The sequence below is a fragment of the Amborella trichopoda genome, chromosome 4 (genome assembly GCF_054954075.1).
Source record: "Amborella trichopoda isolate Santa Cruz 75 chromosome 4, AtrichopodaSantaCruz75HAP2 v2.0, whole genome shotgun sequence".
In the NCBI taxonomy this organism is placed as follows: Eukaryota; Viridiplantae; Streptophyta; class Magnoliopsida; order Amborellales; family Amborellaceae; genus Amborella; species Amborella trichopoda.
The window spans coordinates 6,099,202-6,121,347 of record NC_142339.1 but is presented as its reverse complement, the minus strand read 5'-3'; the positions used below and the strand labels follow the sequence as shown (position 1 = coordinate 6,121,347).

The following is a 22,146-nucleotide window of genomic DNA, read 5'->3' as shown; positions in this document are numbered from 1 at the left end:
CAAAAAAAAAAAAAAAGTGCGAGAAATCTGACGTGGAGAGAAGATTAGCCATTGCTGATGTGAGAAAGGAGAGTGTTTCTGTTTTTTTTGAACATCAAAAGGACTGTTTCACAAGGACAAGTTACCCCAAGAAAAACGGTTTGCCGTTGGTCCTATCTACACTTTCTTTTTTTGAAAGTTGGTTTGCCGTTGGTCTCGTCACCAAGTAAGAGTGAAGTTACAAATCCAAGAGATAGAAAGACTTTCTTAAAGGGTGTAGTTTGTACAAGGCTGATGCCCTCAACAATCAAAGTACATCACACCTTTGAATAGTATTCGAAAGATCTTTTTCAGTACAGGAATTTTTTGTGATGACCTAAAATTTTATATTCATCTCTAATTATAAAATATAAACCTTAAAAAATAGTACAAATTAGTATTTAAAAAAACAGATAAGTGACTCGAATAAATCGTACCCATACCCATGTCGGATCGGGGGAATCGATGGATCGGATCGGAAGAATTGGTGGAATTGATAATTTTTGTCTCAATTTTTTTAAAAATAATTCAAGAAAAAACTATTCATCCTTTTTTTTTTTTTCCGCTTGACTTGGTGAAAATGCGAAGAATCGTCAGAATCGGCGGTTCCCTGAAAAAATTGGCGAGTCAACTATTTTGAATCGACCGAATCCCGGTTTTTTACCGGATCCGAGACGGTGGTGGCGATTCTCGATCTAGATCGCCCGATTCCAAATCGGGTCACCAATTTTTAAATCATTGGTGCAGATCAAGCAGAACTAGCAACACTCAATTTTTTTTGAAAATTAACGGTTCAAATAATGCATTACAAGATCCACTAGTTTCAAGACTTGAAATCTACTTTTTCTCATTCGCATACATCTTGAGATTGAGATCAATTTGAAGATTTTTGAGGCATGAGAACAATCTTTTTTTAATGAATTTTTGAGATACGTTTTACTTTGATTGTTTAAGACCTCACACTTAAAATAAAATTTCTCCTTTCTTAAATCCAAGAAGAGAGAGAAAGAGTAATTATAAAAGTCTCTCTCTCATAAGGGCTAATAATGATGGTGTGTCGGATATCTCGATTGTCCCTTGCTACACAGCGTACACGTGAAGCCCTACACAATAATTGTCTTGATGACTTCCTTATTCGTTTGAAAGACTCACTACCAAACAAAACCCCCAACTTTTCATAATAAGTTTGGTTTAAGTTAAGTTGCGTATGATGCCTCACGCTAAATCATTCCTTGTGCAAATTCTTCCATCACTTTCGAAGTGTCCAAATGTTTAACTTCAATTTCTCTCTCACATGGTGATAGGAACAAGCCAACTCTTTTTTAGGGGCAATGGAACAAGTTCTCTCTCTTAATATCTAGGTCTTTCCCTTGCTCAAGTCTGTCCCTCCCCTTCTATTCTCTGCCTCTCTTTCTCATACGTCAAGCCGCAGGCCATTGTGGGCGAGGAGGAATTTGATGCTTTGACGATATGGTTTGTAGCCACGTGCTTTAATCCTCTCAGCGACTCTGTCTTCATAAAACTTTTTTCCGTGAGGACTCTCAAAAAAGGAACATTTCTCTCTTCAGCCATTTTGAGTAGAGAAGATATGGAGGTTTGTGTTGTATAATAATGGAACGTGAGCGAGAATGGATGTCATAATTGAGGTTTATATAAAATTGTAACATTAAAGTGTAGAATTAAAGATACACCTAAAAAATCTACCTTCAATAAATCCACCTTTTCATTGAATAACAGGTGTGGGAGTTTTTAATCCCAACGTCGAGATACTTCAGTTGCTTAAAAGCTGTCTTCCCTTGTTCATCTCTCTCTCTCTCTCTCTCCTGGTAGGAGCCCTTCTCTATCTCCCAGTTGGAAACCGTCTCTCTCTCTCTAACCAACTGATCCAAATGATCGAAGAACTGATGTGGGCCAACTTGAAGCCAGATACATGCACATGCACTGAAGGTTTAGTAGTTTGCCATGTCCCGGCCCCCAATGCATGCCCATCCATTGAGAGTAAAGAAGCACATGGGTTACCGTCAAACTAGGGGCAATGTCCTATCAACTTCTCTCTTTTCAATGCCACCAGACCTATTTTCTATTCAAACCATCATATATGACAAATCTCTAACTAGATTTTCCAACAAAAGTAACCCTCTCTCCCTCTCTCTCTCTCTCTCTCTCTCTCTAGGCTCACTCACTCCATGCATATATTGTTGTCTATAAATTCATGGCCCATTGGAGAACTGCAGAGAGAGAGAGAGAGAGAGAGAGAGAGAGAGGTTAGTGGGAAATGGCTGGTGATTCTAAGTTGAATGGAATTGAAGTGGTGGAATGTGGGTGTTGCAAAATGAGAGAGGAGTGCACTGAAGGTTATATAGGAGAAGTTCGAGAGAGGTTTTGTGGGATGTGGGTTTGTGGGTTATGCGAAGAGGCCATCAAAGATGAGCAGGTGAGACTTGGGATCGGCGTCGAGGAGGCATTGCAGCTTCATGGATCACAATGTGAAAGGTTTGCTGCATCCAAACCGTCTCTTCGACTTGCAAGCTCTATCCTTGTACTCTTTAAGAAAATTATGGCTTCTCATGCTCCCATTGGAGCGAGCCTCGGTTTTGAACCAAAGAGTAATAAAGATAATGTTGACAGTTAAATCCTCTCTCCCTCTCTCCCCCCCCCCCCCCTTTTCTCTCTCTCTCACACACACATTGTATAAAAGCCGATGTGATGGTGTATGAGAGGGGTTATAAAGTGTTCTCCTATGTAGTTTTTTCTCGCAACCCTCACAGAGTCCATCACTAGTCACTAAATGTACAAAGTAATGATCAATCTCAAAGTCGATGATCCATTATGCCCGCCAAGTAAAAAATCAACATGCCACTAAAATTTGATAATTTAACTAAACCAATCCAGTAAATAAATCAACAGTTAGTTCACGTAGCAAAATAAACCTCAATATACCAAGTGGTGAAGCGGAATCACATAAAGTGAGAACCCATGATGATATTGAACAGTCACCTGCTCAAGTCAGCTCGATCAAGACCCTGGCGATTTCTGATGCAAATGTCCAAAAATCAGTCTAGCAAGCTCAAGGTCCCATGCGGCTACGGCCAACCACTCCCCACCCTGGCAGGGTTGTCGATTAATGATGGAATTGGCTGAGTAATCTCTGACTCGGTGGATTCTGTGGCTGACTCGGGCTTGGGACCCTGGCAAATCCAAGATGATATTGACTATTAATCCTCATCGACCATCCTTTTCTTTTTCTTTTTTCCTCTTGATTTATTTTCATTTTTTATTTGGCCCAGCCCGTCCAAGCCCCAGCCTACTACAGCCCTGGCCTTGAAAGGGCTAGGGCCGAGCCAGGGCCGGGGTCTTTTTGGCCCGGTCAGGGCTGGGGCCGGCCCCAAGGGGACCAGTACTCGGCTATGGCCAGGGGCGCCCTGCCCAGATCCAGCCCGTTGCCATCCCTACATTCAAGGGGTATAGAGGATTTTCCCATACAATAACATGATCGCCCATTCCTAACCTGAATACTTGTTTTCAAACAGAAAGAAAAGCATAAGAAAAGGATCAATAGTGGTTTTCTAACAGAAAGAAAAGCAAAAGAAAAGGAAGCCTTGAGAAACTTGCCATCCTTGACATAAAACAGATGACACATAAAACAGACTACATAAACTTGAGATAATATAGATGACCATACATGAGATGATAGTCCAAGTCCTGACCTTCACTCTGTTCATAACCCTTGAATAAGGGATGCTTTATACATAAAACTTGAGTCTAGTTAGTTTTTTTCAAGAAAAACAAAAACAAGACAGAAAAAAAAAGACAAACCAAGGTCCTTTACCATGTTCATATGGTGCTATCAGAATTTGCCAGTCACAAGGGCAAGGAGGAAGGTGCGGTAGTGGCCTGATGTCTCTGAGTGGATGGCGTCCTCCAAATGCTTCTTGTATTTCTTTTGATATTCAGCCTTGATGTATTGCATATCAATCTCAGCTCTTGTCACAACCACACGAATGAGAGTAGTGTCACGAGTCCCAAACCCCTTCATTGATTCGTGCAAGACCTATGAGATACAAAAGGCAGCCTTCTCATGAACATGATAGAAGAGAGAGCAGAACCAAACTCACTAAAGGAAAACAGTGAATGAGACTAGATGAAATCAGTGGTTATGGCACATGAGTTGAATTTTAATGCTTAAATCTTCAAATTTTGAACCTTCTCCCATGAAAACAAAAGGAAGGCTGGTTTTTTCCACCGTCCACCAAATCATTATAATCGGCAATCTTGAATGACTTTCACTAGATGAGAAGAGTGGCGATGGCCAGCCTTGTCATACGAAAACCACAAGAAGATGGGGGGCTTTTCCATCTACATCAACAGGCTTAAAAATTGGTAGCATTGATTAAGACATAACAAGGTTACCTCAACCTTAGTCAAGCCACTGATAAGATTGCTGAACAGTGGAAATCAACCTCAAGCCCGGGTTCCGCCAGGCCCGGAAATTATATAATTATATACGATATAATATATAAAAATTTATTTAATATTCAAAATATCTATTTAAATTTACAAGCTGCGGTATGCCTAGCCACAGGTCTTATCAAGTGGCCTGAAACTAGGCTCAGCCCAAAAGCCCCAGGCCTTTCTAAGCCTGTTAGCAGCCTTGGTACTGATAAAGGCCTTGGTACTGATAAAGGGAAGCGTCAATCCCTATTGCTCAACTAACCCCAGAAAAGCAGAAGGAAAAAAAAAAAAAAAAAGTAAACACAAGGGATTGTGTACCATAAAACCATTTAATTCTGGTATAAGAAAATTACAATCACCTGTGGCCATCGTCCGGCGAAACCAATTGTCTAAAGGCCACCTACCGAATTTCTCATTTAATCTTCCGGCGAAACCAAATGCCTAAAGGCCACCCACCGAATTTCTCATTTAACAACTAGGGGTGGGTGATGAGACTTTCTTATACCATAGGCAAATGATCTCATCATATATTTTCCATAACGGGACAAAAAGGCTTCAAAGTTAGAATACTAGATTACCCAAAAAAAAAGAAGAAAAAGTGGGCTTTTGCTGCTCTCTCTCTCTGGGTTAGAATCCCCATTTGGGTTTCTCCATATCTATCGATTTATTTCTCCTCTCTCTCTCTAACTTTATTAGCCTCTATCGTCAACCACGATGAGAGGCGAAAGAAAGCCATGTCTACATAGCCAACCTTGCTGAGGAGGCTAAACACTCACGACTTTTTTTTGTGGCATTTGTTGCTCTATTTAATATTTATAGGTACTTTTTGAAATGGGTTTGCCCTAGAATATCTATTATGTTTGGCAAGAAATTAATTTTCTGGTGATCTCCTGTGTTTGCAGGGAAGGAATCAATAAAACTTGTAGAAAATGTATAGCTTAGGGCTTGAAGATCTAAGGCTTCAGGTCCCGATATTTCTTGGTTATTAGACAATACCAAAATCGCCCAACCCCAGTGGCAATTCAGCTCCGAAATCTCGCTCCAACGCTCAGAAGGATCTTAAAAGGAATCTCTTTAAATTTTTGGTTCTCAATCCCCCCGTTAGAGATCTTAATTCTAACAATGGCACCACTGAACTCGAGAAAGGGTGTTCTAGTGCACCACATTGCACTGCACTATATGACGCAAGTCTAGCCGCTCAAGTGTAGCAAATACAAGACCTTATCCCCGCAGGTTTGCAGTGCACCACATTATATAATGTCATTAAGCATGATGCAACATATTGGCATTACTGAATTTGAATACGGCAGATAAACCTATCAACAAGCTAGTCTAGTGGCTAGTCAGAAAAAGATCCCCAAAAAGTTGAGATCAAGATCCCTAAATATTCATTCTACATAAGGTGATCCCTACCATAAGGATCATTTAGCCTTTCACAACCCCCGGACTTCCAATTTGTAGATCGCTCCCATTACCAACAACTATAGATCAGTGTTTTAAAATGCGGGATGCGGCCCTGATGCGGTGGGGGGCCGATGCGGCCCGGATGCGAGTGCATCACGATGATGCGGTCAATAAATGTAAAAAAATTCTAAAATTTTTAAAAAAATTCCATATTTTTTTTAAAAATAAGTTAATGCATAGAAAAAAATATGAAGGTGATATATGTGATCGTAGGTATTTTAGTTTAATGATTAACTTCAAAAATATTAATTGTCGGAGATTTTGCATCCAATTATACACCCATATAAGTATTTCCACGGAGCAAGCATATCACACAATTTCTATCTTAGGGATTTTTTAGTTTAGCATATGTCCAAGCCGGTTCCTTATTACTAGAAGATTAGGAAGAAGACATTGCCCCAAAAATATGTATAATAGTAATATTGTACAAGAAGGAATAAAAATTTACCGACTCTGTGAAGTACTGCTCGATTTCTTTACGACATTTGAAACCCCCAATTTTTTATCACAAATTCATCCTAACATCTCCAAATCAACAATCAAAGGCATCCAATGAACATCCAAATATCAAACAACCGTCAAATCGAAGATTTCGATAAAAAAAAAATTCCGCCTAAATTTTTTTTTACCTCGATTTGATGCAAAAAAAAGCCACAAAAGTGGCTGAAAATCTTCGTTTAGGGCCCCTAATACCCCCCCAATCAGTTTCCCTAACATTTGGATGGTAAAAAAAACCATTTTGCCCCTCCCCGAAGGGCAAAACAGAAAAAAAAATTGATGGATACTGTAGCAATGGGATGCGGTGCGATGCGGCCTATGCTACGATGCGGCCTGACGCAGCGCATATGCGACCGCATCTGTCAAAAGCGCATATGCGTCTGTTTCTGATGCGGATGCGAGCGCATCCCGTATGATGCGACCGCATTTTAAAACACTGCTATAGATACACCCTTGATCTAGGGTATTTATGGATGTTTAAAACCATACACCATATTTTAAGAAGCCTTATAGAAATGCTACGACTTTTAAAGAACTAACTGTTTTCCCAAGTTTCACGTTAATATGGTTTAGGTCCATTTTGGCCCTTTTGCTCATTTTGTCCTTTCTGACCTAGTCATCCATATTCCTAGATCTTCCCAAAGTTCGCCAGCTAGTTTTTGCTTGCCATGAAAGCAATGGAATTCAGGAAGAGCAAATAATTTAAAGTATTTTTATTTCGAGATATTATTTATTCTTAATATTTTGTGCTTCTTAATTATAAGACTCTGTGAGTCAACTTCGGACTCACCAGGCCAGCTGCCCCAAGCCAGGCCTGAGTCCAGTTTTCAAACACTGCTAGATCCATATGAACATGGCCATTATATGATCCTATGTGCAGTCCAATCAAATGATGGATACTAATGGAGAGACCGGGACTTACTGCTTGGGTGATGTCATCTTCTAGTCAATCCCACTCTCTCCAGCACCCATTTTTAAGTGGTCCAAAGTATCATAGCATTATTTTGTGCACATGTCTCACAAGATTCTTAAAACGGCAAATGAAAGAAATGGGTTCAAGCAGTATATGCATAAAAATATACCAGTATAAGATGCATACCTTTGCAAAGTACCTAAAAGGATTCTCTGCACACTGTAGAATGGTAAGAAGACCAAACTCAAACAGTCCCGATGTCTCGCTCTTTACTGCCTGCCAATATTAACACGAGTATTATAGTGATGTCAAGCAAAACAAAGAAAAATTTTTGAGTGACCAAGGATCTTACCTTTTTGAGTTTCTTCCCATACATCCTACGGTAAGATGATGCAACAGCTAGTAGATGTGCCTTGCTTCTTTCGCTGAAAATGCATATGAAGGTTTTCTCATCAGTCCCCAGTCTTCTTTCTCCAGCTTTGTAAAGATCTGTGGCATCCTTATCTGCCATGGCTTGATCAAACTCGGGGCCTTCGTAACGTGATCCCGCTATGTATGTCAGAAGCAACTGAAAAAAATATCAGGTTTTGCATAAGCAAAATTACAATCTCTCTCCTCTTTCTCATGCAAATTGAAGAATATCTGAGGATGCACAACGAGGTCTCTAAAGGGAAGTGGAGAACCTGAGAGATTTTGGGGTCAATTATGATAATGGCCCTCCTCTTCTACCCCCTCCCCCTCCCTCTCACCCATCCAACCTCCTTTACCAGGTCTCCCTCCGTCAGTTAAGGAGGTCCCTCTCTGCATCCCTTTCCCAATGAAGGTCCCAATGTGGAACATACGTGGCCTTGGCCACCCCCACAAAAGGAACGCGATCCGAGATCTTTACGCTAAACACTCCCCCTCCCTCCTGGCTATTAGTGTTACCAAACTTCCCTCTCCCACCCTCCCTGATATCAAAAGCATCTAGGGATTCAGGCCTTGCAGGTGGATTGCCCTAGACGCGATAGGGGCCTCGGGTGGCATCTAGATCCTTTGGGACCCGACCCTTCATGACCTTCTCGATAGTTCAGTTGGAATTTTTTCAGTCATAGTTAGACTGTCTAGGCTATCAGGCAGATGTAACAAGAAGTGCACAACAAGTTTATGGGCCTAATGCTGAGAATCTTAGGCCCTCCTTTTGGGTAGAATTGTAAACCATCTCATCTTCGTCCCCGAGCCTTTGGTGTTTGGGGGGGGGTTTCAATGTCACGCGATGGTCCCATGATCGTAACTCCAATCACTCCATCTCCCCTAGCATGATGCAATTTTCAGATTTCATTTCTCTCAATCATCTCATTGATATACCCTAGGAAAGACCCCAGTTTACTTGGTCAAACCACTCCTTCAACCCCTATCTCTCAAAGCTAGATCGGTTCATTACCTCACTTGAGTGGAACCAGGCCTTCTCGGGTACCCACTCGACTGTTTTACCCAAAACTACCTCTGACCATCGACCCATTCTGCGTGATACCCAAGCTGTCCAGAGTGGCCCGTGACTGTTAGATTCGAATCTTGGTGGATCAAAGAACCCAACTTCTTACATTTTGTGGCAGCCTTGTGGAGCTCTTTCAATATTCAGGGCTGGTTGGGTTTCAGGTGCAACGAAAGTTGCAATTGCTGAAATCCAATTTGAAAACTTGGAAGGTCCAACACCCGAGGAACTTTCGGGCCATGAAGGAGTCTTTGTTTAATCGTGGGACACAAATGAGGAATCCAGACCTTTAGTTCCAGGGGAGCACATGTAGCGTGCCAAGGCCAAATTAGACTTCCAAGCCACCCTCCACAAGGAGGAGGTATACTGGGCACAGAGAGCTAGAGTAAAATCGCTTAAATCAAGTGATTTAAACGCTGGCTACTTCCACAAGATAGCCAATTGTCGAAGACGCGACAATGCCATCACCCATCTTAAGGTCGACAATGTGGTCCTAGACCAACCCCTTCCTATGAAGCAGGCAGCAGTATGCTTCTTTTCCAATCTCTTTACCTCGTGCCCTGGACCGAGACCCATAATGCACAACATTGCCTTCCTTTCCCTTCTTCCTGAAAAAGTGGCTTAGCTGGAACGTCCCTTTTCAGAGACAAATCCTACTGGCACTCAATGACCTGAGTCTCGATCGAGCTCCTGGCCCCGACGGCTACCCTATTGCCTTCTTTAAAACTTTCTGGGATACTATCCGCCCAGACATGTTGGAGTTCTTCTCTGAATTTCACTCTAAAGGTGTCATTAACAAGGCTATGAATGCTATGTCATCGCCCTAGTCCCTAAGATTTAAGGGGCGGAAGAGATTAAAGATTTCAGACCTATAAGCTTGGTCAATAGCTCATACAAAGTGTTGTCCAAAGTCCTAGCTTCGAGATTGAGGGTTGTGCTAAACTCAGTCATCTCCCCCACCCAAGGGGCCTTTGTTAAGGGGTAGACAAATCCTGGATGGGGCTGTAATTGCACACGAATGCATTCACTCTCGGTCCATCTCTAAAACGCCGGGACTAGTTATAAAACTAGATTGGGAAAAGGCGTATGATCATGTCCACTGGGCAGTACTTGATGAGACCATGAGAAGGATGGGCTTTGGGCCGAAGTGGAGAGGGTGGATTAGAGGTTGCATTTCTAGCCCTATCTTCTCAGTGTTATTCAACGGCTCCCCCAAAGGACTTATCTCGGCTACCAAGAAGACTTCGCCAAGGAGATCTTCTCTCACCTTTCCTGTTTGCAATTATGGCCGAGGTCTTCAACATCTCTTTTTTTAGGCTATATCAAGTTGGTCTATTGAGGGGTTTTAAGTCTAATAACCTTGGCACGCATATCTCCCACCATCAATACGCAGATGACACCTAGTTTTCCGCGATGCATCCATTCAACAGGTGGATACCTTACAGCTTTAATTTAAATGCTTTGAGATGGCAACAGGGTTTAAGGAAAATCTCGTCAAGTCCAAGATGATGGGGGTTTGCATTGACTCATCTTTGATTTAGCTCCTGGCTGGAAGGTGGGGTTGCATGGTGGAGATACTTCCCTTTTCTTATCTTGGTCATCCCCTTTGCTAGGGGATGCCACGAGTTTCACATTGGAGCCTTATAGTCGATAAATTTGATCGAAGATTTGTAGGTTGGAAAGGAAGATTCTTGTTCGAGGCAGGAAGACTTCCCTCATCAAAGCCACCCTGGCTAATACTCCTGTATTTCAGATGTCTTTATTTCGTATTCGTATCCCGGCCTTCATCAAAGCTACTTTGGCTAATACTCTCGTATTTCAGATGTCTTTATTTCGTATCCCGGCCTCTGTAGCCGCTACGCTAGAGAGGATGATGAGGAATTTTTTCTGGTCTAGAGAACATGACAACAAGTATCATCTCATCGCTTGGCCCAAATTATGCCTATAGCCCAAGGAGGGTTGGCGGATTCACAATCTCAAGGCCCATAACAGTGGCCTCTTAGGCAAGTGGGGGTGGAGGTATGCCACACACCCAAATCACCTTCGGAGAGAGGTGATCAAGCATAACTACTGTATGGGGTCGACCACTGGACTCCCAAATGTAGGACTAATGGAACCATATCCAAGTTTTGGAGATCAGCCTTAAGGTGTCGTGAACATTTTTCTGGTTTCATACATTTTCGCCCATTTTTCTGGTTTTATACATTTTTCTGGTTTTATACATTTTCGCCCAAGGGAAGGGTCAAAGATTTTATTTTGGGATGATAAATGGGTGGGTTGTAAACCTTTGCGAGAACAGTTTCCTAATCTCTATCGGTTAGCTAGTGACACCCATTCGACTGTGGCTCAAAACTTTGGTCTCGTAGGCTCTCTTCGATCTTGGTCGCCAAATTTCAGAAGGCCCCTCAATGACCATGTGCTTGATGACTTCGAGGCCCTGGCAGCAATCCTCCAATCAATGTTCCTCCCTGTTTTCAGGTGAGGACAGGATCATTTGGGAACCTTCCCCCTCAGGGACTTTCTCAGTTTCTTCTTACTACTCCAACCTTCTGCCCAACCCCATAGCTGCTAGCCCCTATCCCATTGTTTTATCTAAAGCCTGGAACACCTTTGCACCCCCTATAATCCAAGTTCTATAGGGTGTTGACGTTAGACCTCCTCCAAAGGAGAGGAATGCAATGCCCCAATAGATGTGCATAGTGCTTGGAGGAGGAAACAAATGCTCACGTGTTCCTCCACCGTGGGTTTGCTAAAAGCTTATGGACAGTTGTTTTACGCCTCTTTCAGTACTCGTGGGTCACCCCAAGCTCTGTCCCTAGTTGTTCCAAGCCTACCTCTCTTCGCCTTGGCCTAGGGCAGGAAGAGAGCGGTGGAAAGCCTCCATTTCTACCGCCTTGTGGGTGTTATGGATTGAAAGGAATCACAGAATTTTCAGAGAAGAGAGATCATCAATAGTGGCATTAGTTGATAAAGTCACGAAGTTAGTGGCCTTTTTTGGGCCTCCAACCACAAATTGTTTTATGACTACCCTTCTACCGACTTCCGTAGGAATTAGTCAAACCTTCTTTTTGTGTCATGTCCCAGAGCTTCACGACCATCTCGGTGGAAGCCACCGGAACCTGGTTCCATCAAACTAAACTTCAATGGCGGCTCCATCAAGAACCCTGCCCTTCGGGAGTTGGTGGTCTCTTTAGGACCAACAAGGGACATATTTTGCTTGCCTTATCCCACCCTATCGGAGTTGCAGACTCTACCCTGACTGAAGCAAGTGCCTTGCTTAAAGGTTTGCAAAGGTTTGACAACAATTGGGGGGTCTACCTTGGTGGTTGAAGGAGATTCCAAGAATGTTATATCATGGGCAGCTGGTCTTTCTCCTTGCCCATGGCGGTTAGACAATATCTTCGACGAGAAGGCTCACTTGGCGGGAGGTATCTCAATCATCTGGCGCCATGTCTTCGGGAAGTCAACTCGAATGCAGACTTCCTAGCCAAGGAGGGAGCCTATTCTAACACCCCGGGGCTATCATAGTGTTGTTGTTCCCAAGAGTTGCACCCTAGGGACTAGAACCGTTCTTTTTATCTTTTCTAAGCCCCTCGGGGTTGTATTGGGTTTCCCCTTGGGGAACCCATTTAATTTGTACATTTTGACATTATTTATATAATAGTTATCCTTACTCAAAAAAATATATTTGAGGATGCTATTTGATCTACATAAAAAGATTATGAGTCTCACTCTTCGTCATGGTTCTCCTCTATGATAACATACTAAAATGACCACCCTTCAGGGTTTCTTATCTACAGTGCAAGCATAAGAGAACTCAGACTAAACTAAGACATGCATTTGACCTTTTTATGATCACCAGAAGCTTGGAAACCGATATCATGCTCTAGGTGAGTATGAAATTTTGCATGGTAAGCATTCTTAATTAGTTGTATCTGAGAGGAGGTTCGAGAACAAATGATTTCAGTGGCAGCTCCCAAATCAATATTATCACCAGTTAATGCGCTCCTCAATATAGTTGCATCTCGTCCTGCAGGATCATGCATCCATAGGAGAATTGCTTTCTGAAAAAAAAAAATGGAAATAACATGAGACAATTGAAAACAAGGAAGCCGTTGCTCGCAAAAGCACTACCAATCTCAATTTGTGGTGTGCATAAAAATCAAATGAAACGAATATAAACCATGATACTAACATTACACAAGTCTGTCTTTAAAATATTGAAATTCGGATTGCTAAGTTGCGAGAAGATCAAAAGCATATACAGTACCTCAAGATTTCCACTGAGCTCTGAAGCAAGACGATTACTTAGTTCATCATGGTACATGGTCCTATACTCGTGTTGGATGTGAGCACGTTGCATTGCATCACGATGAGCAAGAACATTAATGACTGCCCCAGTGTTGCAGCCAAATCCTGAACATTTTCTTTTATCAGTGAAGACTAAAGATATCACCTAATACTGGATCATCAATGGTGCCTCATGATAATCACTCAGCTGAAGGAACTCTTTATTGGTTGAAAACCCCAGCAAATCATCAATGTAACCAGTCTATTTCTAACTATAATTGAAAAATTATAAAATCATCAGAATAACCAAATTCTATTTCTAAATCTGATGGAAGACTAATACAAACAGCACTATTAATAACAGTACCAAGAACAACAATGACAATATGGAACAAATAACGCACTAACAACATTTAGTGTACTATTATTTCTAATGCAGATGTTGCTGGAGTATAATTTTCATCATCTTCATCACTGAAATTTACATACACAACTAAATTTCTTATTGATATAAGTTACGAACCACAAAAGAAAACAAAACACATTTATCCAGAAGAACTACAACAACCCAACATATATACACATAAAACCTAGGATAAATGTTATTTAGCTACAAGGAAAGATAGCCAGGTGTGCAGCATATGCCAGAATGCCACCACCACAGGAAAAACAAAGTTCCTCAAGCTTGTTTTCCTCTCAGTTGAGAAAAAATTCCAGCTTGGAACCTTGGAAGTAGGATGAAAAGGTCCCTAATACGAGACTTCAGTAATCTACTGAAGAGTACTTGAATGTGGAAAGTGTGATATAACATGGTCAAATGTTAGAAGCACAAGTTTTTGGGGTTTTCTTGAGCATCTTAGACTGATGCTTCTTCTTTCCCTTTTGACATGCCACAATCCAGACACATTGAAATCACAGAACAAAGAAGCCCATGTCACCATCAAAGCAAATTCCTTTTGGCTTAGGAAATTCTAACAAAATCATGTCACCATCTAAGGAAAACCCATTAACATATGAGAGAGAGAGAGAGACCCTCCAAAAGGAATTAGATCACCATGCAAAAACCAGTAACAGGAGAAAATCCAACCAGAAAGAAGCAACAAATTATTTGCTTGATTTCTTTTTCTGATTAAGAACTTGCACCAACAGTAAACTTTGACAAGACAGATTCATTACTTGATTTTTCTTTCTTGATTAAACAAATGTTGTGGAAAGTCAATGAATTTTTCAAGAGAGGTAATATATACATTTTTTGGAAAAGTTCATATAAGGTCGCAACCTTATAGAATTAAGATGCACCTGAACCGGCAAGTCCAGTGGTTCTGCACTGAACCAGCTGGTCCAAATTTCGCCCAATGTCTTTCTTTTAATATTTAAAAATGAGATCCTACCAAGGCAAGGGCTTGAACACTGGAGAACTTGGGAAAGAAAGCATCATGCTACAATCACACACATTGGACTTTGTTGCACAATATCGATGTTCTTTATATGTATCATGTGACATAAGATAATCATAACGTAAAACAAATAAACTCACACGATGCAACTTGAACAAAGAAACTTACCCGAGAAGATAAAAATAAGGGAAAAAAACCCTAATATTTTTGGGTTTTTTCTTTCTTTTTTTTTTTCATATTTAATTTTAACCTTTAATGTTATAATTTGTAAGGGATTAGTGAATTATAAAATATGGAAAATAAAGAAATTTGTTGGGTCCAAAATTGTAATTTCTCTTTTTTGTACTTTAGGTTTTTAAATTATAACTTCCATTTGCAAGAACTATTTTTTTTGTAACGTCACTAAAACCCAAAACATGAAAATCCAAAAAAGCAAATAGAAATATGTTTAGGGTTTTACTATTTTTTCAATTTTTGGTCTGGAAACTGCACAAAAATATCTAGAAAATCCAACAACAAGAAAGAGAGAGAGAAAGGAAAAACATAAACAAATAAGAAAAATAGAAGTAAAAAAAAAAGGTTCTTTTTTATTTTTTTATTTTTATTTTTATTAAATTTTCTTTTTTTCTTTTTAATTTTCTATATTCTTTTCACTTTTCTATATTCTTTTCACTTTGAATGGTAATAAATTCAAAGAACGAAAAATATGAACTTTTTGTTTTTGTCTTCTTTATAAATTTGAGCTATTGTATTATTAATGAGTATTTCTTTATCGCTTGAAGAGTTATATTTGTTCATAACATTTTTTAAAAAAAAAAAATTGGCTTTTCCATATTTTACTCTATATTTCCCAAATTTCTCAATTTATATTTTTATTAATTATTTGATTTCTTAGAGTGGTCCAATCAGTGAACTGATCCGATTCGACCGGGCTAGTGCCTTCACTGGTTTGGTCACTAGTTCGGTCCTGACAACATTGCGAAGACATCAGGACCAATCTCTAGCAAATGTCAAAGACTGAGTAGACTCAAAATGCAATTGAACCTAGCCAGGAGTCCTAAGTGTAGTACAACCTAATGACTTCACCAAGAAGATTGTTCAGCACATGGTGAGATGGTGTCCGTCAACCAACGACACTTGGCAGCAAGTAAGTCTCGAAAATTATGGCAAATGGATGTGAAAAATGCTTTTTTTCATGGAGAAGTCAATTGAGACATCTATATGAAGTATCCAAAAGGATTCGAAAGCAAGGATCGACCTAATCATGCCTGCAAGCTAAGGAAAGCCCACTAGGGGTCGAAGCAGGTAATAAGGGCTTGGTAAGGCAAGATTGCTTAGTTATTGTTACAGAATGGATACCAAGCCACACCTATTGATTCAAGTTTATTCGTAAAAGCAAAAAATGTCAATTTTCACAGGGGCTATTGAGAAAATTCACAAAACAAAGAAAACCTATTGGTACAATTTCAAGTGAAGTAGCTCAGGAAGCTCAAACATTTTCTATGACTTGAAAAAGTGCCCGAGTGTAGGAAGGTCTCTTCTTATGTCAGCAGAAATACATAAGAAACCTCTTACAAAAGAACACTATGATCAACTGCGAACAAATCTCAGCAACTATGGAGACTAAATTATGGTCAATACAAGGTATATAAGCAGTGATTCTAAATCCAGAGGTTAATTGTAGTACTGTAATCTGGCAACTTTACCTAAGACAGTTTGGTTGTTTGTTTGGGGCTGATAGTGGAAAAGTTAACAGATAAGTAAAATGTTGTATGCGTTTTTCTCTGAAGTATAGCTTAGTGAGAGATTGTTTTGCAGGAATTCTGACAAAAATTACCATAAAAAAGCCACAGAAATGACATAACATTCAAGGAATGATAGAGACAGGATTCAGAAACTAATCAAAGAAGAAAACTTTGTGCCGTATCCATAAAAATGACAAAGAAAATAGAAGAAAGGGTAGAATGGTGCATTCACAAGCAAATAAAACCAGATAGTAGGTAACTAGCGAAAGAAAAGAGGATTTAAAGACCAAACTGGGAAAGAAAACCTAATATAAAATCCGCATAAATAAAAATAGGAAATGAGAAAAAAGTGCAAGGATTATCCATAAACTACCGATAAATTCTACATAGCATTCATAAAGAAAAGATCATTAGGATTATATCATTGAAGAAATAGTAAAAAAATAAAATAAAGAACAATACAGGACAATTCAGGGAGAGATCAGAGTGAAAGCAATAGAAAACGGATTGAGATATAAGGTTTGGGAGAAATTGTCAGAAGAAATTCAGAAAGGTCAGAAAATATAAAGAATTCATAAGGCAGGAAGATGAACACAAAACTAGACAGAGAACTAAACGAAACTAGATAGAAGCCAAACGAAACTAGATAGAGAAATTAAAAGAAACTACAGAGAGAAATCAAACGAATTAAGAGAGAGAAACTACAACAGATTCTCAGTTCCACACCTTTGAAAGCTCGGTGGAGTTCTATGGCGTCTTGATTTGGAGAGACAGGCACAGGTGGAACGGTAAAAGTAGCCATTGAAGCTCCAGAAGCAAGTAAAAACCCTAAAAACTGAGAGTCACTTAAATCCTTCCACTACGAATCCAAACCTCGGAACAAAGCCCTCTCTCTTCTGAGAAAATGAATCAGAATGCTGATATTTTATAAAGCCGCGTAGCCTACCGAATTTGAAGCTCTTTTTTTCTTTAAGAGATGAGTAGAAAACCAACGGACAAATAAAAAACAGACGCGCACGAAATCAAAGTAGTTTCCGGTTGGTAAAGACGGTACGAATATCATTTATTTTAATATTTTTTTCTCTTGGTGCGTGTAATATTTATTATTTGTATAAACCCAGACGAAAATTTAATATTTGAATCTTCCTATCAAAGGGCAGGGGAAATTAGAACGAGAAAAACAAGGGAGAGAAACAAATGGAGCCGCATGCGAATTATACCGTTTTATGCCTCACGTGATAAGTATAAAGTTTCTATGAGCCCCACGCCTTATAAAAACAAAATAAAGCCTCACCTCAAATCTTTCGAAAAACACTTTCCGCAACAAAAATATATGGCTCCAAAAAATCAATTTTCAACCCTCAAGAGAAAAATTTTGAGACTCATAAAATAATATAGATCTTGCAAATATGTGAACCTTATTTTTAGTATGAAATGCATTGTTTAAATAATTTGTTACAATATATACCCATTTTTAGAGTTTGAAATCCTTATTTGTATTCACAACCATTATGTTCAAGCCGAGATAATCGATGTAAACTTTTTCAGTTCTTGAATTGCAATTTTTTTGTGAGTTATATGGTGAGATTTCAAGGAATTTTCGATGAGTTATAAGGTGAGGTTTTAATTATTTTAATAGGTCTGCAGTCAAACCATTTTCCTTCGGTAAATAGAAAATGCCGCGTAGCTCTCTTTCTCTCTACAAGAAACAACGCATCACTCTCTATATTTCCGTTGGGGCAGGCTTCCGAAGCATCAGATATGGGAGGGTTCCTTAGCTAGAATAACTAAATTAACCACAATTTAATTTAAGGTATTAATAAGATCATTTAATCTTGACCATTAGATGTGGAATTAGATCGTTTCATTTATTCTATTGACTAAGCTCAAACTTTAAAAGAAATTTTTTTAAACTTTATAACCCAACCAAACAATATGTGAAATTAGATGGCTACATTCATTTTATCGGCTATGCTCAAACTTCAAAGGAAATTTATTCGAACTTTATTACCCAACCAAGCTATCTGATTTCACATCGGATGGTTGAACATAATTATGATCACCTCGTATAAAAGGTAAATGGTCTCGTCGTATACAATCTTTTTATATAAAGGGTGTGCTTTTTATACAATCCAATTAAAGCGTACTTCCAAATTTTATCATTATATCTAATTATAAAACTTTAAATTCTAGTTAAAATCAAGTATATCTATAAACAAACGAAAATCTTAAAAATTGACGGTCTAGATAATGTGCTGAAATATGCACTATTTTTTAGACTCATAATCTTTTTTATATATAACTCGATGTCAAAATGATCAATTAGAGGGTTTCTCAACATTAAAACGGCCTTTTCCGATGGATTTTTTAGATGCATATTTAATTTTACATTTTAAAATCGCAACCTTATACAAATTTTTTCTTTATATAAAGTTGCAAGTTTATACAAACTATTTCCTTATATAAAAAGGACAAGGATCTTTATCCCAACCCTCCCCACTCCTATCCAATTAACCATAGTCGCCTCCCTTCCACATAAAGGGCATCTTTTCTCCAAGGGGCCATTAGGCAAGAAGAAACAATGGAATTCTTTTTAGGAAAATCTTTCGACAGGACTGGAACCCTGCCAAAATAAGTAAATCCTCCCACCAAATCTCGTTGAAAATCATGGATTTATCCTCATCTTTGATATGAGTCTTCTCAAAATCACTCGACTCCTCCTTCCCATCGACTTGCTTCTCATTTTTTTCCGCCTTTTTCTTATCAATAAATTCTTTGAAAACCACCCTAATCGGAACGTCAAAGTCCATCCCACTACCGGTCAGTATTGAGGCAACCATGTGCTCTTCCAAATTGTCCTGAACCTCCTCCTCTGGATTCATCACTAGAATCTGAGGGTTTTCATCACTCAGATGAAATAAAAGAGGTCTATCCTCCTTACGAATAACATTTAGACGGGGGTAGACATCCACTTCCACCAAAGCTAACCTAAGGTCCTGAGCCAAAACCTCAGCATGCCTCCAAGATCTTCCACAGCATCAGGGCACAAATTCCCCTTCCTCCAAGACCAATTGCTCTTCAACTTCCTCAATCATCACAATAGCCAAAAGATCGATCGCCAAATGATCAAAAGATGGCCTAGGATGCGAACGATTCTTGCTAGGTACATGATGGTGCTTAAGAGGATACGTTTTCCCCAGCAACACAAACACCGCTTGTAGCACCAGAGACGTGCAAAGACAATGGGCAAAAGCACCAAGGCAGAAACAAGGAATATGTTTCGTACATTGTAGCCTGAACCCACAGCCTAAGCACAAGCAAAAGGGAAGAAGGCTTTAGGGGAAGATGAAGGAGGTGACCTTCCCTCTTCCAATCGAGCCAGCCAGCGTGAACACGTAATCTTCCCTGGCCTCCGGAACTTGTGCCTCGAATCCTGATGGCAGAGATACACGGCCTTCCCTACATGGTTTGAACTTATCGAGAGTAGGAGAGACCAACGTCTCCGAATTTTCAAATTTTGAATTTTCACTTTCCCTTACTAAAAATTCCTATCACGACGGCTATTTTTTATCTTTGGCAGCATCATTTTTTTATTTTTTTTGTAAAAGAAAATAAAAAGTAATACAACAAGCAAGAAAAAAATTGTAGTACAACATCTTATTCTTTTGTCAAAAAATAAAAAACAAAGAAAATCAACAAGTATCATATTTTTCTTATAAAAAAAAATAAAAGATAACACAATAAGTATTTCTTGTCAAAAAAATAAAAGGTATTTTTTAATACAACCTAGGAATAAATGGTCTAATTATATTTTTTATTTTTATAACATGATGGTCTTTAACATAAAATTAGTAATATTAATTTAAAGATAGGATTCATACAATGAGATCATTTGAAATCTCTCTTTCTGCTAACAATCTTTTCTACTAATTTATTCTAGAAACCTAAAAAATTAAAGAAAATTAGTACGCATTCTAATAATTTCTATATTGATAATCAAATATTTTATTTTATTTATTAATTTTTGTATTATAAATCATGTTGTGTACTATTTTTCTTACAGTTGTCAATAATACATTTTAAATTAGATGATATTATAAAATATTTTGGATTTGTTATTATTTATATAATAAAATAATTATAAAATATTGTTGGTATATAATATTATAGTTAGTTAGGTTGTAATAATTTGGGTTTTTTTAGCAGATTAGGGTTTTCCGCCAATTCGAGATTTTAGTGGCCAAATTTTCATCGATTTAGTCAACTCTTTATTGTAGTTCATATATGATTAGATAATTAATCCATGATAATTCTATGATTTCTTTTGTGTGATGTAAATTTAATGGTCAACATAAGTTCATACAGGGAAAGAGTATCTCAATACTCACAAATTGATGAAAAAAATAAAAGTTAATAATGTAGTACCCTCATTTCTTATTGGATTCCTAAAAAACTACATTTATAATGAATTTTAATAATTTTTTCGGATTTTTTTGAAGCTTTAATCCTACCGATCCTGATCGCTGATTCGTCGATCCGGATTGTTTTTGAGGTGCCCGATCCGGGTCACCGATCCGCTTTTTAAACCATTGCTCTTAACCAAATGATTTGATAATGCTACCAAAGCTTCCTCCTTGGCATGCAGAAAGAAAACAATCTTATTTTCCCCCAGAAGTTTTACCTCTGGTGCATATGATAACCCCCGTCCTCTTTTAGCTCAATCACTCAAGCCAAATATATCATTCGAAGGGGGGAGAAAGAGCCTGGAACTAGAAAATCCGCACCCGAAAGCAAGCCTCCTGATAAATCAAACCTCACCGAAACCACTGGTGCATCAAACCCATCATCCTCACAAGCTTCCTTCCCCTACTTCCCTGTCATCTCCCCCCTCGAGTGTTCATTTCTATCTAGGGTTTCATGACCCCTTTGCTCCAAACACCAATATCTTTTTTATTTTTAGGACAATTTATAAAATGGAAAGTATAGAATGAGACCATTTACCTTTAATACAAGGTGGTCATAAAAATCTTGACCATTGGATGTGAAGTTGAGTGGTTGTCATTATTAAATTGACCAAGCTCAAACTTCAAAAAAAAATTTCTCGAATTTCGTGACACATTCAAATAATCAAATTTCATATCAAATGGTTGTAAAGAATTGTGACTACCTTATATCAGAGGCAAATGGTCTCATTGTATATAATCCTTTAATAAAAATACATCTAATATTTGAACTATTTAACATTTTACTTTAGGTAGATTTTGACAAATTTCAAATCCCATTTTGATGTGTCATTTGATGGGCTATTTGAAATTTGATCAAAGCAATGATAGGCAATTTGAAATTAGATAAAAACAAAGTATGGTGTGTTTAATAGTTAAAATCATAGGTGCAATGTAATAAATTTCTTTCTCCTCCAAAGGGAAAGACACGTGTGGAGCATGTATATCTATTCTCGTGGGATCACATTATGGCTTACTCCCTTAGAGAAAAGAGCTACCTAAAAGGATTTTTTTACTTTAAATTTTGGGATCCATTATGGAATCTCTAGATGAGTAGTTTCAAAAATAAAAATTTAGATTTTCAGTTCATAAATACTTAGATGCTCAATTCAATCACAAAAGATTAATTTTTTCAAGAATATATATGAATTTTTTATATAGTTTAATTGCTAGGTTTAAGAGATTAAATCATAAAATTTAGGGTCCTCAAAATAATCCTAGATAGATTTTTGTTCGTGGGAGTGAAAGGCAAGTATGCTTCCACAAATGCATGCAATATTTTGTCTTATTATCATTTTTAGGAAATGTATACAATAAGATCATTTTACTTTTAGTATAAGTAGGTCACAATCATAAGTGATTGTTAGATGTGAAATCAAGCGGTTGGCAATAT

The 22,146-nt window shown here is 38.5% G+C and overlaps 2 protein-coding genes across 4 annotated transcripts; one reads left to right on the top strand and one right to left on the bottom strand.

The window, feature by feature from the left end:
* The first annotated feature begins 2,293 nt into the window (after positions 1-2,293).
* Positions 2,294-2,650, top strand: LOC148782224 (uncharacterized). The gene has a single exon (XM_088863715.1). It carries the CDS (start codon positions 2,294-2,296, stop codon positions 2,648-2,650), a length of 357 nt encoding a protein of 118 aa, XP_088719841.1.
* Positions 2,651-2,819: 169 nt separating this feature from the next.
* On the bottom strand, positions 2,820-17,149 carry ANN5 (annexin 5). Of its 3 annotated transcripts, none has more exons than XM_020670371.2 (7): positions 16,978-17,149; positions 13,090-13,235; positions 12,665-12,883; positions 7,698-7,913; positions 7,532-7,621; positions 3,848-4,069; positions 2,820-3,533 (listed from the first exon to the last, which is right to left on the bottom strand). In XM_020670371.2, exons 1-6 carry the CDS (start codon positions 17,051-17,053, stop codon positions 3,866-3,868), a joined length of 951 nt encoding a protein of 316 aa, XP_020526030.1. In that variant the 5' UTR covers positions 17,054-17,149; the 3' UTR covers positions 2,820-3,533; positions 3,848-3,865. The 3 variants fall into 3 exon arrangements, with proteins under 3 accessions (XP_020526030.1, XP_011625244.1, XP_088720678.1); XM_011626942.3 differs by having other exon boundaries at positions 2,820-3,206; XM_088864552.1 differs by lacking the exon at positions 2,820-3,533 and having other exon boundaries at positions 3,618-4,069.
* Positions 17,150-22,146: the final 4,997 nt, after the last annotated feature.

What these genes read in the sequence shown, in the direction of transcription:
- LOC148782224 (XM_088863715.1), top strand. Translation starts at nt 2,294, where the DNA reads ATGGCTGGTGATTCTAAGTTGAATGGAATTGAAGTGGTGGAATGTGGG.
- ANN5 (XM_020670371.2), bottom strand. Translation starts at nt 17,053, where the DNA reads ATGGCTACTTTTACCGTTCCACCTGTGCCTGTCTCTCCAAATCAAGAC. An exon ending in ACTCCACCGAGCTTTCAAAG is followed by an intron (nt 13,236 to 16,977) that starts GTGTGGAACTGA and finishes GAAAATGTTCAG; the next exon opens with GATTTGGCTGCAACACTGGG. An exon ending in CTTCTGGTGATCATAAAAAG is followed by an intron (nt 7,914 to 12,664) that starts GTCAAATGCATG and finishes TATTTTTTTCAG; the next exon opens with TTGCTTCTGACATACATAGC.